The sequence below is a fragment of the Saccoglossus kowalevskii genome, chromosome 5 (assembly GCF_978046115.1).
Source record: "Saccoglossus kowalevskii chromosome 5, keSacKowa6.1, whole genome shotgun sequence".
NCBI classification, from domain to species: Eukaryota; Metazoa; Hemichordata; class Enteropneusta; family Harrimaniidae; genus Saccoglossus; species Saccoglossus kowalevskii.
The window spans coordinates 18,581,280-18,600,154 of record NC_140645.1 but is presented as its reverse complement, the minus strand read 5'-3'; the positions used below and the strand labels follow the sequence as shown (position 1 = coordinate 18,600,154).

Sequence of the window (18,875 nt, the reverse complement as noted above, 5' to 3'; positions counted from 1 at the left end):
CTCGTCTTACCTTATCATTTTCCCATTTGCGGAGTGCACAGTGTGTTAAGGCAAAAGAACTTTCCCATCCACAGCGTATCAAATTTAAAGTGCCCTGCCCTGCTGCCAGTTTTCGAAATAATATTATTATAATGCGGATTACTGGATAGCTGTTATAAATAGCTCTAACCAAAGTGTATGCACCGTCGTTTGTTGTAATTTAATTCAATGAATACAATGAGCTCAACGGAAAAAAAAAACAGTTGACAGATTGTTTTCACTGGTAGATTATGCTTGTTTTGTAGTAGTGTTCACGCTGCACGAAGTATGGGCTAAGATGTAAGCTGATTTAGGCTTATCTCACATATTTGCATTTGGACTAGACCCAATTGGAAGGGTCAGTCCTTAGCACGAGCTAAGGGGCTCCATCAGTCGGTGACCTTTGTTAAGCCGCTGTTCACGAAACAAATCTTTCTAATTTAGCTTGCATATTTTGGTAAACATTTTTTCGGTTCCTCGGTGAGGAGTCCAACTGTCTCAACATTCCTCTGTCTTTCCATATTCTCACAGTAAAGCTTTTGTCTCTTCGTCGCTCCAGTTTTTGCGAGGGAACGAAGTTTTGTACACACTGAGCTCGGTTGCCATTTTGGAAATGAGAAAGTTGCATATATATTTGATCACGTACATAATATTCACACCCAAAAGTCGCCTCAGAAGGCGCTTAGCCCTGGAATAGCGTTCGCGTACACTTCGTTAACCCGCGCTAAGGGCCAGCCAGACCCTTACCGCGTCTTAAAATCAGATCAGATTTTACCCGTACTTAGCTTTGTGAAGCCGCTGTTTACGGACGCAAAATTTCTGCTGCTGACATGTTTCGTTTTAATGTTGAAGCTACAGCGACCAAATCAGCGTGAAAGCGTGTGCGGAGTAATAACTGGTGGGATAGACGACTTTCCTGAAAGTCAAAGATATGGTGTTTCACATGCGCGCATGTCGTTTTGGGGTGTAACGTAAATTTTGCACGCGTGTCATTGTTCTTCTGAGTGCACCAATCAACGTAACAAAAATAAAATTCCCTTCTATCGGCTATCAACAAACCGACATGTTGTTCTTTTACTTCGGGGAAAGTCGTCTATAGAGTCATTATACGAACAGAGGACAAAACAACTTTTGTTTAACTGATTAACTTTTCGTTTCTTAAATTTGAACATTTTTTTCTTTAAATCATGCGTCTTCTAGGTTGTGTCTTTGTTACGTCTGAACTCGTTTATCTCCATAGACAATTGAGGAAAATGAACGATTGACTGTAAATTATTAGAAATGAAACACAAATTAGCTATGTTATACACTGTAATCAAGCAGTATGTATGTTGTATATGCATATTCAAATTAGTATACATGTTATACATTATCGCGTCACGTGAAAACAGTTGATACCTCAAAAACGAACGCCACATGTCAAAAATTCATTTGGTTCAATATGCCCCTCTCATTTTAATATTAGACTCTCCAACAACCAACATGACTTAAACTTCGCTAGGTAGTTCGCTTTTAAAACATCCAAATATGCCAAAATACTGGACACTCATTCCCTGAGATCTGCCATTACTTGTTTTATCAACAACATCATTTCCAAATTTGGAAACGAGAGGGCGACACACTTCAATTTTGCTGCCGAGAATTACTTACCTCGAACAGTTAATTTCTCTCCTCCTGTTAGCCAGACGTAAGTAGGATACCATCTTGTATCCTTTATGAAAATTTTGAATTTCATATGAGAATACCAAAATGATGAGGTTTGCAACATCTTGACACTGAGAAACGCTCCAATTTTGGTAAACAAGACAGCCAATTGTGTCATACTTGAAGACCGGCGCCCTCAATAGATAAATCGCGTCCATTGCCACATACTCTAATTTTATGAATGGGGGATAAATTGCGACACGAGCCCGAGGAGATCGTATATATGTTGATGTTTTTTGTGGTTTGGCAGATTTGAAATAACATAAAATGCTTCATACACGGTTTTTTTCACGGGTAAAATATCAAAAATTCCATTCTGTTAACACCTACCCTTTCTTGAAAACATCGCTACTACAATGCGTCAATGGACGTTATCATTTATATCACGGGTGATCAGTTCAGTGTTTTATAGTAGACTAGATATACCTGATATATTGAACGTGTCATGCATTAAACACATTAAAAGATTCATTACTAACTTTGGCAGTTTAGAAACCTGACATTCAATGAGAATTGCCAAATACGTCACGGTAAATCAAGACATTAACAATGTATGCTTTTACTTCTACATTATACCAACAGGCCATTTTGTCATGGTAACATTTTACCTGTATTCTATGTCAGTAATGCCAATATTATATTCCACAATAAAAAACAAAAAACACGCATAAACAATATCGCACATATACGAACATGAACATGAACGTCCATCTGTGAACTTCTTCATCGTCAATATTAATTTAAATAAATGTAATTGTGTTACTTATGATCTGAATATAATTTTCAAATCATTGTATGTGAAACATATATATCTCGACACTCCGGCTAGGTGTACACAAGTGATGAAACAAAAATAATGTAATTAATAAATTAAAGTCGTAAACAACCGAATTCAAGAATGACACATTATCCAAACTGATAAATTGTAAGTTGAGCAAGTCGAATTAATTTTTCAATATATCTTAATCGCAAATGAGCACCGCGATCGATAAATTCAACAAGACTTTCAGTAACCTCTCCCCATTCTATTATCTACCCTTATCGCGTCCACTTTTCTCATGACCAAGGCTAAAACTACGACTTTTCAAATTATGGTGGTAGTTATGAATCCAATCATGATAGTAATTTATTTATTACACACATTATGGGATAGCCCATAGACATCAGATAAAGTGAGAGTACACTATAAATATGTGTTTAATCTACCTTGGAGTCCAATAAAATTGACAACTAAAACAAAATGAGTCACTGATGATCAAGCTGCTCCTCGATAAAATTTAGTAAAAGACGCTCTAATGGGTAGAGATTCCCACAAGCTAACGCCACGATAACGATCATTGACAGTATGTAAACTAGAAGATTTAAAGCGGAAGGAACCGTGACGTCACCTGTGCACGCATGGGAATTGAGTCCCAAGCGACGATAACAACACACGCTAAAACGCGAAGGCTCATGGGTAGACGCTTGTTTGTAAACAATGACACGCTATAGCCATCGGACGCATGCACAGGTGACGATTCACCCGCTTTTAAGACGTGCTAGTATATGATGGTTGTGCGCGTGATTGATCTGCGTGAATGTAATAATCAAATATCGTGATACAGACCCTTTCAGATATTGTAGACTAAGATACCTGAAAGAAAGAAATGTGTTGACTAACAGAGAGCATATATTTAGTCGGATTGTTGTATTCTGGGTTTCTACCGAGTTCTGGAATCGTAGATTAGCTTCATAAGTTGGTAAACTAGAGGTACTAGTAAGTATGGAATTCGTTACCGGCCGGCGGCAAGGGTATACATGATGTTGAAGAGATACAGATAGTCCAGTGTGCAACGCTTTAGTAGGCTTATTCTTAAAGGGAAACCGCTCAATCCCATGGATTGCACCAAAGAATCATGGGACACTATTGTTTATGTTGTTTACAAAGTTAATCTATCTGTTTTTATCCATTGTAATTTTAATCCAAAAAGTAAATTTGTTTTTAGATTAGGCATAACTGGAAATGCCCCTTTAATATACTTTAGATCCGATTCGCGACTTGTCTAAACACCGCATGTTAGTTTCAAAGATAATGCGAACCAGGTTTCGTTTCGTGATCTGAAGTCCGATCCGTCGTTAATTCTTGCTTTTGTCATGGACCAGTCATGGTTCAAATCTAGTGTGGAATACTTTATTTTTGCTGGAATTAATTTTTGCTGAAAAGGCTTTTTGGGCGTTCTTTATGGAATTTATTTCCACTGATTTTTGATGAGTTGAATGTGAAATATAGGAAAAAAAGTATATTCGCTGGATTTTATTTTCACGGAATCATCCCTTCAGCGAAAATAGCGAAAATAAAGTATTCTACAGTATTGTTATTAGTTCAATAGCTGTTTCGCTCTACTTAGGAGGTAGCAAAATACAATAAACAACGGCGAAATACACATTTATTGTCGTCAGTGGGGAAATACACACGTGACACATAGACGTAAAGTTCTAAATATAGAAACACGTAATTTTTCCTTTTGTAATTAGTGCAATCTGCTGTTGTTTGCGGAGGTCTCACCCCCTTACAATACAGCAAGAGTTAAGTGGTTACGCCGCGTGTCAAAGGTCAAACCATTTTCATAGGTGGAATTGTGCTCAGTACTAATACAAATTTCTTATCTGCCCCAGAGAGCAATTATTCATTTACCTGACCCTGGCGGGTACGTACAAAGTGATAAATTTGTCATTGCGTGACAGACTACTTTAAAAGGCGATTCAATGCGGCTGCCCTGCTATCGTCCCGAGGGACGGTGATTTAAAGCAGGTGGGTCGTCACCTGCGCACGCGCGGGAATTGAGTCCCAAGCGACGATAACAACACGCGCTAAAAACGCAAAGGCTCATGGGTAGACGTTTGTTTGTAAACAGTGACACGCTATGGCCATCTGACGCATGCGCAGGTGACGACTCTCCCGCTTTAAAGGGCGACGATCGTCGCTCAGCGCGTGTTCGAATTTCATGTAAACAAACAATGTATTTTACGCGTATTGTATACGTCGCTATGAACCCCACATCAAGCCATTTAAATGACTTCAATCGCTTAGTTGCGAGAATAGAAAAATAGACACTGGACACTAAAATTGCGTTATCATTTTTCAAAATACAGATTCCGACGATTGCTGTTATATTTCGAAATCGGAATTGGGCAGAGTCTAGCTATGAATAAACTGCCGGGCCGGGGTGAAAGGTGAAACAAGGCGTCATATAAACTGGCTTCAAGATAAATAAATAGAAATCAAACTTTATTTAAATATTATAAATTCATACTCACATATACAAAATCATTCACGTGTAAATTATCATTAAAACTCGTGGAAATAATAACTCGGTCATTAAGCAGATCATATCACAATCAAATGTAAATGTTTGCGAATAAATTTAACTAAAGCGAATGTAAATCCCCACTTATACACGTATAACTTATAACTTACAACTTAGTTACGCGTTGATAATGGTTAATAGCGTACACATAACTATGTGCGTACTATTATTAAGGTAGACACGCGTGATGTATATACCGACTTTGTGATATTAAAAAAATGACATTTCTTCTAGCCACTTACATCGTAATGGCTGAGGAGCGTGCACGTATTTATTTATATATGTATTATATAACCACACGCGTCATGTATATCTCGACTGTGTTATATCAAATTTGTTCTAGCCACATGGATGGATTGCTCGCTGGTGGTGGTCGTAAGTAAGCAATCACATTTCCAATGCAATGCTTTAATGTGAAATTGCGGATGCGCTGTAATGTGTTAAATAATGTTTCAACATTTGTGTTCATCAACTGTAAACAAGAAAAGTTTAGAGCGGGAGGGTCGTCACCTGCGCACGCGCGGGAATTGAGTCCCAAGCTACGATAACAACACACGCTAAAAACGCGAAGGCTCATGGGTAGACGCTTGTTTGTAAACAATGACACGCTATGGGCATCTGACGACTCCCCCTGCTTTAAATAATACTGGACGGATGAGCACAATCAGTAAATTGAACAAATGGAATACTTGAAATTTACAACAATAAATTAAAAAATATCATATTAAATGTAAAAATTCTGTAAAAATATTTTAGGATTTCAATGTTTACCTCTAGAAGTACTGTCAAATGAAATTTTGATTGCGTTGCAAGATTTGAACACATAATATTCAAATAATTGATACTTAAGATACATTGCACGTGGACGGACTTATTTATATGTTCAACAGACCCGTAATTGGTTCTTATCATGTTTGTGACGACATACGTTAGCACGGCGCCAGTGGGTTTTTTCTTTTGTTTTCCTTTTTCGACTCAAAAACGCAAAGCAACCGTCAGACTATGGTATAGCTCTAGTTGGTTGTGTTGAGCGTTATCAGTCAGAAGGGGCAGCATAATCATGATCGACCTCTCATTTGCTTTCATGATTGCACACACACATTTTGCAGATTTGTTTTGGCAAGTTTCCCTTCGTACATTTACAAGATGGCGACATTAATACCATAAAATTGCTGCCACCAGTAAAGTACACACATGATCAGGACCAGTGAGACACCTTCAGCTGTATTGGCTGTGGATCTAGTAACTGAAATAAATAAATAAATAAATAAATAAATAAATAAATAAATAAATAAATAAATAAATAAATAAATAAATAAATAAATAAATAAATAAATAAATAAATAAATAAATAAATAAATAAATAAATAAATAAATACATAAATAAATAAATAAATAAATAAATAAATAAATAAATAAAAAAAATTAATACAAAATTTAATGAATAAAGAAAGAAAGAAAGAAAGAAAGAAAGAAAGAAAGAAAGAAAGAAAGAAAGAGAGAAAGAAAGAAAGAAAGAAAGAAAGAAAGAAAGAAAGAAAGAAAGAAAGAAAGAAAGAAAGAAAGAAAGAAAGAAAGAAAGAAAGAAAGAAAGAAAGAAAACACTCACTGGAATCTTGGGTTGTTGTCACGTTGTTAAAATGGACAGCAACGGACGATGGTTCAATTAATCTCTCATCCAACGGTTCTTTAGAAGATAAAGAACAAAGAGTAAGCTACCTATTAAAGGATCAATTAGCAACACTGGCCCATTTACAAATGTGCATAGTTGGCGACCAATGGAATTTTGCGTTCATATTGAATCACACATAACGCTCGCCCCATAGGGGCCGGGAACAGCCACTAACGCTTGTTAAATTGACCATTTTAGTATTATAGAAAGCGTGTACAGTCTTCAAATTACCCAAATTGCACTTTAAAATAATATTCATGAGATATGTTTACGTCATAACCTCGCTAAAGGTTATTTGCATATTCCGTACGCAGTGCGCATGCTTCGGTTCGTTTTGCCCATATTCCACAACCAATGCGTCATTGTGACGTCAATTGCAATTTACGTTTTGTGTAAGTGTCGTTCAGCACCGTCACTGAGGTTTGTCAATCAAACCTCATTGATGATGCTGGACGTTGTGTTCGTATTCGATAGCGATGCTACCAGATATATACACAAGCAAACAAACCACACCAACCCAGCGACTGCTCAGATAGCAGAAGATTTGTACACACTCCCACCATACAGTAGAACGTCGATTATCCGAAATGTTCGGTTATCCGAACCTACTGTGTGTCCCTCAAAGTTTGTATGCAGGTCTGGCTGTGTTCCGTATAATACAAAAGTCAACTGTGAACAATAAATACTACAGTCGTCTTGTGTGATTTCCTGGTGCAACACTTTCAATAAAAGCTGTTATCAACATGTAGTAGTGGAAATATTAAATTAGAATTAGACTCATTAATTAATCAAATGAATGATAATAGCATAGATTTGAATTGTAACATAAATAAGTTAACACATATTTTATCAGCATTCAAATGTAAACGCAAACATAAACCATGGTTCGATAAGACATGCAGTGAACTACGAAATGAAGTTATCGTTTAGGGAAAGTGATGAAAGCAAATCCAAAGGAATTAAACATGAGACAGGTATACTATAAGACAAAGAAAACACTGCGAAAATGATTAAAAAAAAGAAAAATGAACAAAAGTCTCAAATTATGAAAAAAATTGCTCATCTGAAAGACAGAAATTGTAACAATGAAGATTTGTGGGATCTGATCAAGTCATTCAATAAGAAACAATCAAAAAAACAAAGTATGGACAATTTGATAACTCCGGAAAGCTGGTTTAATTTTTATAAAAAACTGAATTCTACAAATGATCAAAACTATGATAACAAATTTGAAGGTTCAATTATAAAGAAATTAGAGGAATTAAAGAAGAGGAAAGATAAAGTACACAACATGACACTGGATAAACCAATAGTGGAAAAGGATGTCAAAGAGGCAATTAAAACATTGAAAAATAGAAAAGCATGTGGATTTGACAAAATTTCAAACGAGATGATAAAATTCAGTTTTAAGTACATTAAACATCATTTACTCAAAATATTTAATACAGTACTACAAGGTGAAAAATACCCATCCCTTTGGAGTAAAGGATATATTGTACCAATATATAAATCAGGTAACAAGGATGATCCTTCAAACTATAGAGGTATAACAATAACGAGCTGCTTAGGAAAATTGTTTTCGATTATTCCGAATAACAGGCTAAACAAGTTCCTTAATGATTATAATATTATATCTAAATATCAAATTGGCTTTAAGAAAGACTGCAGGACCTCTGATCATGTATTTGTTCTCAAGTCTATTATGAATAACCATAACAAAATAAGGAAAAAAGGCAAAATTATTAAAAAATCACAGCCTCTTTATATGTGTTTTGTGGATTTGGCAAAAGCTTTTGATACAATTTGGAGGAATGGACTGTTTTACAAAATGTACAGAAATGGGGTGAGTGACAAGTTCATCAAAGTCATCAACAGTATGTATAAGGAGTTAAAATCATGTGTTAGATTGGAAGATGGGTACACTAATTATTTTGACAGTAAGTTAGGCACTCGCCAAGGGTGTCCACTATCACCAACATTATTCAACATATTTGTGAATGATTTACCAAGTGTTCTAATGAAAGATACAGCTGATTGCCCAATTTTGGGTAAGGAACCAATTCAAGTTGGGCGTAGGTACCGAGAGGGAGGCGGTGATTATGGTGTCGAGCGACCAACATAGTAAACTAAACTTAGAACTCGTGATACTGATGCAGACGACTATGGTCGAACAACCATGAAAAATAAACGGCGGGACTTTGGTGTTGCACATTTGGCATTGAAATAAAAGACACGCCCACAATTGGAAAACCAATAATTTTATTATTGGTCACGATGTAGCACGGATCATCTCCACGTTCTTTGCTATCCAGTGGCAGGATGAGCGGCTTCCTTTGCGTACATTCAGCGTCAACTTCATGAGAGAAACACGTATTTATTTGGCCGTTATTTGACAGACGTAAAGTGCCATAATGTTAATTCGCGGCCATGAGCCGATCCCATGTTTTTTCCGATTTTTAATTTTAATGTCCAGTATCAGAAGTCACATCCTTTTCGGAATAAAAAAAGAAAGACAATATTTTCTGGGATGTCTTGCCACAGAAGCGACGCCAGTTTAATAGTGCAGTTAAAAAGAGAGACGAAACGACAACCCCTTGGTGTGCCTCTTTGATGGTTGATCAGCAGACAACGGCAACCAATGACCACAGTCGGCGGGCCGTTTGATGGTTCACAGCGTCGAAGTGTTTACGTCCGTTGATCACAGTAGCCAACCTGGATTTTTACAACAATTTATTATGTCAATCGTTCTAGGTGTTAAAAACTTTGCTGAATCCAATAAAATCAGGACATTTTATAGCAGTTTACTATTCGAAAATCCCCTAGCAATCTGGTAACATCAAGCCAATCTATACACAGCGAATACGAAGCGACTTTTTACCTGTTTACTTTATCAGCGTCTTTTATCTGCGTTGGCATGGCTACCCCCAGTGAAATGCAAACGCAGTGTGCTTGATTTGGACGCGAAGGTGTCAATTATAAATCGACTAGAACGTGGCGAAACCGCAAGCAATCTATCCACCGAGTATGGTGTTGGTAAATCGACGATATCCGATATCAAGGCAAAACAAAAGCTGCTGGATTTTGTCAGGAAGTGCAGGACTGAAACGAAAGATAACGAAAACAGCCTATGACGATCGTTCAGTAGTAGAGTGACTGTGGTTTTCCCAAGAAAGAAGCAAAGGAACTTTATTATCGCTACATTTTACGGACATTTTGAAACATTTTTTAACATTCCAGCATGCAACATTTGTATTACAATGTATTACTGATTAAATAAAAATGTTTTTAATGACGTACTCTACATGTACTATTGTTTGATTTCATTACAGTCACGTGCGTTAGAATTTGTGTGTACGTGAGCCTGTAAATTTGAGCTCGCCCACACAAGATCGCATATCCGAGCTGTTTGCATAACCGAACAAAAAGCATATCCCCCTAACCAGGGAGCTCATTACAGCTCCCTGCCCTAACAGTCCGGATAATCGACGTTCTACTGTACTTTGTAATTGGCAATTACAACAATTTTGGTTCCCCAATAACTCTGGATGCTCATAGCTCTTTCAAAGTACGAGTGAACACTGTAATTTAAATGTACACAACTGGATTATGAAAAGCAGGAATATGTATATGAAACTGGTTATAATCATAAGTTCAAGTTCAAGACTCACCGGTACTGTGGGATTCCAATACTTCCAATCTGAGCATTGTACCCTGGCTTGCAATAATCCTTCGATTTTGGGGATTTTTTAGTAAAACAGTCAACTTGAAACGACCAGCGTCAGATGGGTGGGCATTTGTAATACGGAAATACCCGGCCGCCATGTCAAAGCCCTGGTCAAAGCTTCCCGTGTCATATACCAATTCATGACGCCCTCGCACGTCACGTCCCCGTGCGGCACCGGAAACATCCAGTCTGGCGAGAGTTATTTCTCCTTGAACATCGTCAATCTTTGTCAAAGTAACGGTCCAATTTACGACACCGTTTGAGGAAGACTCCGTCGAACATACGGAAAAGGGAACTGTTATATCCATGTACTTTGTCACTTTGTAGCACGGATCATCTCTCCCATCAGGAAATATTTGCATCGCAAGGACTGCACCACAAATGCTGAGTATTACACCTATAAGTAATCATAATTGATATTTCATTAGCTTGTATTTTACTATTACTTTAAATGATAAATAAACAATGTATTTTACACGCGTTGTATACGTCGTAGACTGGCGCAGTCGCGGCGATTAAATTAAATAAATTGCGAAATGGAGGTGTTAGCGCAAAATCCCTTGTAACTGCGAAATCACGGGCTAACACTTCCATTTCGCGATTTTTTATTTTATTTTATTTAAACTACAAAAACAAATTAATCGCCCCGGCTGCGCCAGTCTATATACGTCGCTATGAGTCCCATATCGAGTAGGACGCGGCGCGACGACCACCGCCCTTTAAACCAACCCAATGTGCTCAGAAATGGGGGTCCTATAGAGACTCAACATCACACCCACACAACGCACCATACCGTATATACGTTGGCTTGCCGTCAAAATGCTGTGGGTTTTATAGTATGACATTCCATAAGAAAATGCGATCCATCCTCAAAGTGAACTTGGTTGCACATGTTGCATATTTTGTCTTTTAAAGGGATTAATTTACGTCACCCTATTTCGTTGTTGAGGCAATGGTAACTTAAACGAAACTTGGAATTTGGAAAACTTTAATTACAGAGCTCATAGTTTGTTTTTTATCGTAACTCTGTAGCTGTCTAATTTAAGGTTGCTTCCAAACTCCATTTTTTTCTACACATTTTTAAGTACCAGTTATTTAAAATAAAAAAATAACCAGTTTTGAATTCCGAGTCGCCTAGTTACAAAAGAATTCGACCTCCAATTTTTACAACGCACATTAGCTACGCTGTTTTACAATGGAGTCGGTGGCTTTACAAACACTCACACTGAAAAAACTGTTTTACTTCGAAGCCGTTTTCCGCTTCTGAAAGCATACTCGTAATAATAATATATTATATTAATATAATTATTATTAAGATAACTAGGTAGCTATATGTGTTCTGAGCGTCCACGATTAGTTGTTTTTCAACACACCCCATCGTTTTTTAAAGCAGTAGTGCAAATCGGAGTGTCATTGTTATCAAAGTCTCGCGATAATCACGCGCTACATGGAACTCGCAACAACGGGTCATCGGGTCATTGGGTGACATAGTATTGCAAGGAGCGTCAGTTTTATACACAAATAGCAGTACGCAGGGTTTCCGTCCGCATGAGAGACAACACCTTCTGTTAATTTCGTCTGTCGACAACTTCCTGTCGTATGAGTCATGGATTTCCCCGACCGCATAACGTAGCTGAGTAGGCTTATGGATGCAATAGGTGGTTTCCCACGGTATGTATGGTATGGAGACACCGACCGTGTAAAGCCTCAAACCGAAAGGTGCGACACTGCCGACTGGGCTTAATGGCTAGAGAACCCGTGACTACTATCACGCAAAACCATTCTTTCGATTCGATAGTAGCACATTCAAGCTCGGTGATCAGCTCAAAAATTCCCGAACACCCATAGTAGCATTGCGTCGGTAGGCAGCCCCGCACCACCGTCACTGAACTGCCGGGAACATGATAGGTACTTGTTGTGTTCTGTTCCAAGCAACACCGGATCGTTACCATGAGATAACAGAAAAACAAAACAAACAGTTGCAGTTTAAATATGGATACAACATAGTAAATGAATCGAAAAAACGTACTTACCTAAATGTATAAGTGTTGACATTCTCGATCTGACTATTATAAAGGAAGACTTCTTGTAAAACGACGATGTTTCTATGTTGTACACCTGATTGAATGGCGAGCGGCTTGTATATACAGTCCGTTTGTTTGTTTAAATTAGTGACGTACACCGGGGATTCCCAATTAAACACAAGTACTGCAAATAGCAAATAACTACTTTCACTGTCTTGGTATGGCATCTGAGAAACTCGCGTGAACATACACGGCTACTTAGTGACGCACGTGAATGGGGTTCAAAAGTCAAGTTTTGCAAATAGAAAATAATTATCTGGGAAAATCACATGAACATACGCAGTTACTTAGGCGCAGACGACAGGCACCAAACTATGAATAACTCATTCCCGCCAGCCTAATCATTATTTTCGGGGCTTATTACAATATATCAGCACATTGTAACAGTTTAGCCAATTCCTTTGAAAACAACAACAACGTTAACACCCAACACAATTGGAACTATTTCGGGATAATTGGATTCGCTTAAAATGTGCTACTGTAATGGTTTGCTTTCACAAAAATATTTTATTTGTTCGTTTTAGATTTTTTTCTGATAATTTCTTGTATTGATATCAGAAATGAGGAAATTAAGAACAATACTACCCTACAGTAGCACATTTTAAGCGAATCCAATCATCCCGAAATAGTTCCACTTGTGTTACCCGTTAATTTAGATGAATTTGCCAAAATGAATATTCATATCAAATCCGTCTACGTAGCTATATTCCGAATATTTGTTCATGGTTGGTTTAATGCATTATATTATACATCCACGTGTGACCTGTATAATAAATAACTATTTACATTTATGATAACGCGCGGTAGATAAGGAATGGTTGCTATAAACACACATAAGAAACACAAAATGAAACATATGGCCAAAATTCACTGTATTTTCGATTTTGGGATAATTCACAAAATAGCACAAAATAGGTTAACGGCTTACTATCTGAGAAAATAAGAGTTGTGTTATTATACACATAATTACGAAACTAGTTCCTACCTGAAGACCGTGATAAAAACGTCCATTTCATACATACTTGACCGGAACTAAGTATGAAAATGTAGTCGTAACATAGTGCGTAGTCAAGTGCTTAAAACAAGCAAGTTTCGAGTTATTGACACGTTGTATCGGTAGAGTTGTGGAGTTGGAGATGATGTAACGCGACTGGTATATGATTCAATGTTCTGCGTCTTCTATCTTATCTATTGACCCCCTGATCTAGAACTAAACAAAGCTATCCTCGGGGGGCGGGGCGGACATCCGGGCATTTTCTACCGCCTGGCAACCCTCGCGGTAAAAACAAAGACCAAAAACTCACAGAAAACGGTACTTTGCGATGGTTGTTGAGAGTCCCATGAACAGTGTTACAAGATAGGCCCTACGTGTGTAACATATATGAATTTGGTTGTTCAGGATTACTTCAAAGTTGAGTTTGTGTTGTTTTCTCGAGTTTTCACCGGCTCCACCGGCGTTCCACAGCAGCGCGCACAAAGCCCTTAGAAATACGTGGTACAGTGGTGCGCGTCCTAGCAACGAAGAAAGTCCGTGTCGTAGCTCCGCTCCGTGGATACACGCAGGTCTGGCAGCTGACGTATTCGAAGTACGCCCTCATACATTGCGCTTCAAATAAAACGCGATGAAAGAAAACCCATCGATTGGGCTCAGCCCCAGAAAAGTGCTGTGCGCTGCAGTGCAGCTCCCATACTGTCCAGCGCAACTATCGACGTGACAGCTAATACATGTTTCAAGACAATTCCTGTGGGCAAGACAACCTGCAGTGGTTCTACGCTGTAAAATCATTATTATTTGGTGATCTCTCTCTCTCACGGTTAAAGCCTCGCAAAGTCGCTACGAGTGAATACAATAATATATGTTTATAATATCCACCCTAAACATGCAAGTTGCTGACTATAAACAATAATACAACGGCGTGTGAACTGAAAAGCGAACGTGAAGTCGCTATCATAACACATCACTAAAATCCCGCTATACGGAACTATACGGTGTGAATTAGTAGGTAATGTTTATTGGAGACCAGTATGTAATTTACAGTTATTCTGTTTATGGTTTAACTTTAATTTATGTCTTAATACATGTAGTAACATTTATTTGTCATATTCTGGTTGTGTTGCTTTGTTTCACTCTCGGAATACAATCTGTCCTGTGAATGCGAAACATTGACGCCCGTAGCAATATCCTTTTTTTTAAATTGTATATTTTGTATTGTAATTAAGACATTAAGATGTGTCGGAGTAATTACTGAATCGTTTATCTATGAAGTAATCATGTTCGTTAATCGCTTTATTTATTTTGATTTATACCTTTTCAATAGTATTCTGACTTATCATTCATTCTTTCAAAATACGGATTCTGAAGTTCCACGACGGCGTAAGTGCGAACGCAGTGTGTTCTTTTGTTTCATTTTTTTATTCAGTCAATTAAAGGCTTTCACGCTAATTTCTTACGTGGCGAATACTTTATCGATGTACATCAGTCATACTGCAAGTTCTGTGTAATTCTTACCAATGGGGGATGGTCGGAGACTATGTCATTCAAGATACAGGATCAGTAGTTGTTTTTAGAATAGTTGTTGTAGAATAAAGGTACGCAGCAGTGTTCCGTGGTGAGTATCTGTAGCGTTTTCAAAACAAAAAAGCAAATCTATCCACCCCTAAGGAAAATTAGGAATTTTGTTACGGTTACAGCGCCCTCACAAGGTCTTAAATATGGGCAATTCTATTTACCAAACGCTTCAGCGTGGTATTAAGAGTTTGTTTTCAGGGGTGGGTGATACCAAGGTGGGAAATGGATGCACATAAGGGGTTAATTCCTTGAATTGCAATATAGAGGGTTCAGGCCGAAATACAATATATAGTGTTTTCATGTTTCGTCTGATATTTCTGTGGTATTCTGCTGCTGTAAGTAATGCACGATTTGTTCCGAAATTCAGTATTTTGTGTGCATTCCAGGGTTATTCGTTTTTTGCTGAAAACACCCCTATTTTTTAGTGGCAGATTCGAATAGTTTCACTCCCACTGGGAAATCTGCATTGTTGCTTGAATGAGAGCTAATTAAACACATTTCCCAGACCGGCGAAAGAGTATGCAACAGCCAATTTTAACAGCCTGTCACATGATTTTAGTCTGAATGTCAACATGAAAAGATGCTAGTCCATTATACGCAGGAGTAATTGGGAGTAGAATATGTGAGGGATAGTATTAACAGAGATGTGTATACTGGAAAGTAATAACTATCATACTTTTGCACTCTGAGCATTCCTGTTTTAGTATATTGGTTTGAAAATGTTGAACTTGCATGATTTGCAATGTGTTTTTTTTACTGAAACTCCCCTATTGATCGAATTCCGGGTTTGAACGAGAACGACACACCACGTGATTCATTTGAATACAATGCTGAAGGCAAGCATGCCGTGCTACTGTGGTACTCCACTGACGGGATGACTTACTAGTACTGCATGCTACAACTTCGCTTCTGATGTTGCTTGCTAGCCGTGGATTGAATGAATCTTGATTACCGGTTAAAATGTTGCTCATTTGGCGTTGGTAATCTTTATTTGGAACTGAGTAACGCCGCAACGTCGCCAGCAGAAACCTCCTGGTACTTCGTACTATGATAAAACTCAGTCAACATACACCAAGTTCTGTCAATCGTAGTATTCCATGTGATGTACACCTAATATGCAAAAAATGTTGCTAAACTGGATAAAAATAGCAGACGAACATTTATTTACAAAATAAAAATACTTCGGTTGCCAATGAAAACAAGCCGGTAAAAAACAAGCAATATGTTTTCGGCTGTTACCATGATGGTAGGACATGAACGTGAAGCTAACGTCGGTTTATAACTAAAACCAGGCACCTTATACGAGGTTCGCAAAATAACATTCAGTCTTTAGAAGTCACTTTATTTTATTGCTAGGACGTATTCAGCCGTTAAATGTATTATTTCCAACCGTTTTGCGATAGTATTTTCTAGATTGGAGGCAGCATTTAGATTTTATTCAAAGTTCAATTGGGATTACGTTGACAGTATAACAATGTCGGCGCCAGTGATCTCTTACCAGTGCGCAACGTAGCCAGAATAAAAGGCATGATCATTTGGCCACTGCTATTACAAGACTGGTAGGAGGTAATAAATTTGGGGCGAAAGTATTCAAAAAACAGATTTTGGCTGTTGCCATGGTACCGGTGGGTCAGGATTGTTTTTCCAATTAGTGATGGTACGATCTGCCTATCAAGTTTGAACAAAATCAGCCAAGCCAAAAAAAAATCACAGAAGAGTTAAAAAGCCATTCCTGGTGAACAGTTACTCTAACTTTGGGGTCAAATTTCTCATTAATGAAAAAAGATATAAAAAATTCATATAGTAACTTTGTACCCACACTCAAACCGAGTACAATGAGCTATGTCTGAGGTGTTGTATCACAGGGAATTGGACAAACTTATGTATTTTAATAAATTATTGAATAATAAAATGTTATATAACTTTTCTTTTACCCCCTCCCCTTCCTGTTATCTAAATCAAGTAATCACTATTTTTATTTTGTAAACACATTTCCGTCGGCTATTTTTGTCAGGTTCAAATCGTTCACCAATCGTTCATTTTTGGCATGTTAGATGTACATCACATAGAATACTAGGTTTGGGAGAACTTAATGTATGTTGACCACCTGGAAACTGAGTTTTATCAATCTTGAAGGGCTCTCTGAACATCCACCCGCAGCCTGGACCCGCAGTAAAATCAGCCTTTTCACTTTGGCGCGTAGATGTTTTGACTTGACAAGTTGTTTGACAGCTAGCAAAACGATTGTGCGACGCGCATCGTCGGCGGCGTCTTTTTTATGACGTTTTGAACACTTAGTCAATTTGAGCAGTATTTATTCGGACAATGACTCAAGTTTAGACGTCTGATTATTTTATTTTCACACGTACAGTGACACGCGTTCTACACTGACACGCGTTGCTAGGTCGCAGCACTGTCTTGGAGCATATTAATGGGCAATTGGGTTCCCCGACCTAAATTTCTATCCCGATTTGTTGCACGTTCTTTCTTTAATATGAAATAATCAAATATGGGACATATGTAATAATAACAGAACCCCATACCCTCCCAGTGGCTTCGCTCGTGAAAGTGAAAGGCAGCAGGATACATCGCATCACTCGTGAAAATAACTTCCATACGCAATGAAAGCCACGGGGAGAGGATATGTGGTTCAGTCATAATACTTCATTATCACTGAAAACATTTTCCCCCTGAAATAAATTCCAGTGAAAATGCCATTTCCCTCACACTCTATTGAGACACAGCACAGTGAAAATTGGATTCACATGTAATACTTGAAAACATGTCAGCAAAAATAAATTAAGTGAAATTCTACGTGACTTCATAAGAGTTGGAAATGAACAAATTACACCCGACCCTACCACTCCATACACAATGTAAACTACATCCCAAAACATTCTTTCGCCCATGGGTACTATCGTGTTTCACCAGTGTATTCTATTTGACTTCAGGAGAAATTGAAATAAACAAATTAATTATAATTTCAGCCTCTAGTTGAGCACTGATTAAATCATAAACTACCTCGTCTTTATGTCAACTTTAAGTTATTCATTGCCTACATCAGTGACTTCAAAATATATGTTTCAATCCCAAGAATTTAACTCGCTGTTAATTGCATGGGAGTGCCAGTCTTTCATGAATTTCTATTGTCATGTCAATTTATTGCGATTACTGGGAACATGAAGCTGTAACTAAATTCTGGTATAAGCACCGGTTAGGCAGGCTTGAACTATGCATGTGAAGCCACCTGAGAGGTATATTCAATCCAATAGATTTCTCATTGTTTGGTAACTATTTGCTGCAAATGCAGCAAAAATCAATATAAAAATATTACCCACACAGCATTCTACAGGTTACTTGTAATTGGATATATGTTGTTTGGGTCTAAAAAACAATGGCCAACCTACCTCAAACGCTCAAGTTTTGCATGTAATCACAGATACTCGCTATGAGGAGAAAGCTATAGACTCATATTGGGACCTGGAAACTATTGGCATATCAGCTGACGAATGTAAACAAAACAATGTTTACAAACATGACAAACACATTGACTATGAAACGTACAAAACCACACACTTACGACGTGATGGTGGTCATTATGTAGCTGAGTTGCCATGGAAACGAGAATATGATGAACTACCTGTCAACTATGAGGTTATTCTGAACCGCACAAGCAACATGGTACGAAACTAGCAATAATCAAATGACTTTATTGAGAAACTACCAACCTACCATTCAGTGGCTAAACAGAGCTCCA

General features: G+C 37.8%; 1 protein-coding gene across 1 annotated transcript; it reads right to left on the bottom strand.

Moving 5' to 3' along the window:
• Positions 1 to 4,973: 4,973 nt before the first annotated feature.
• LOC146745842 (uncharacterized) lies at positions 4,974 to 12,660 on the bottom strand. The gene is made up of 4 exons (XM_085499591.1): positions 12,499 to 12,660; positions 10,410 to 10,862; positions 6,679 to 6,756; positions 4,974 to 6,315 (listed from the first exon to the last, which is right to left on the bottom strand). The coding sequence occupies exons 1-4, from the start codon at positions 12,518 to 12,520 to the stop codon at positions 6,209 to 6,211; spliced, it is 660 nt and encodes a 219-aa protein (XP_085355717.1). The 5' UTR covers positions 12,521 to 12,660; the 3' UTR covers positions 4,974 to 6,208.
• Between the last annotated feature and the right edge of the window lie 6,215 nt (positions 12,661 to 18,875).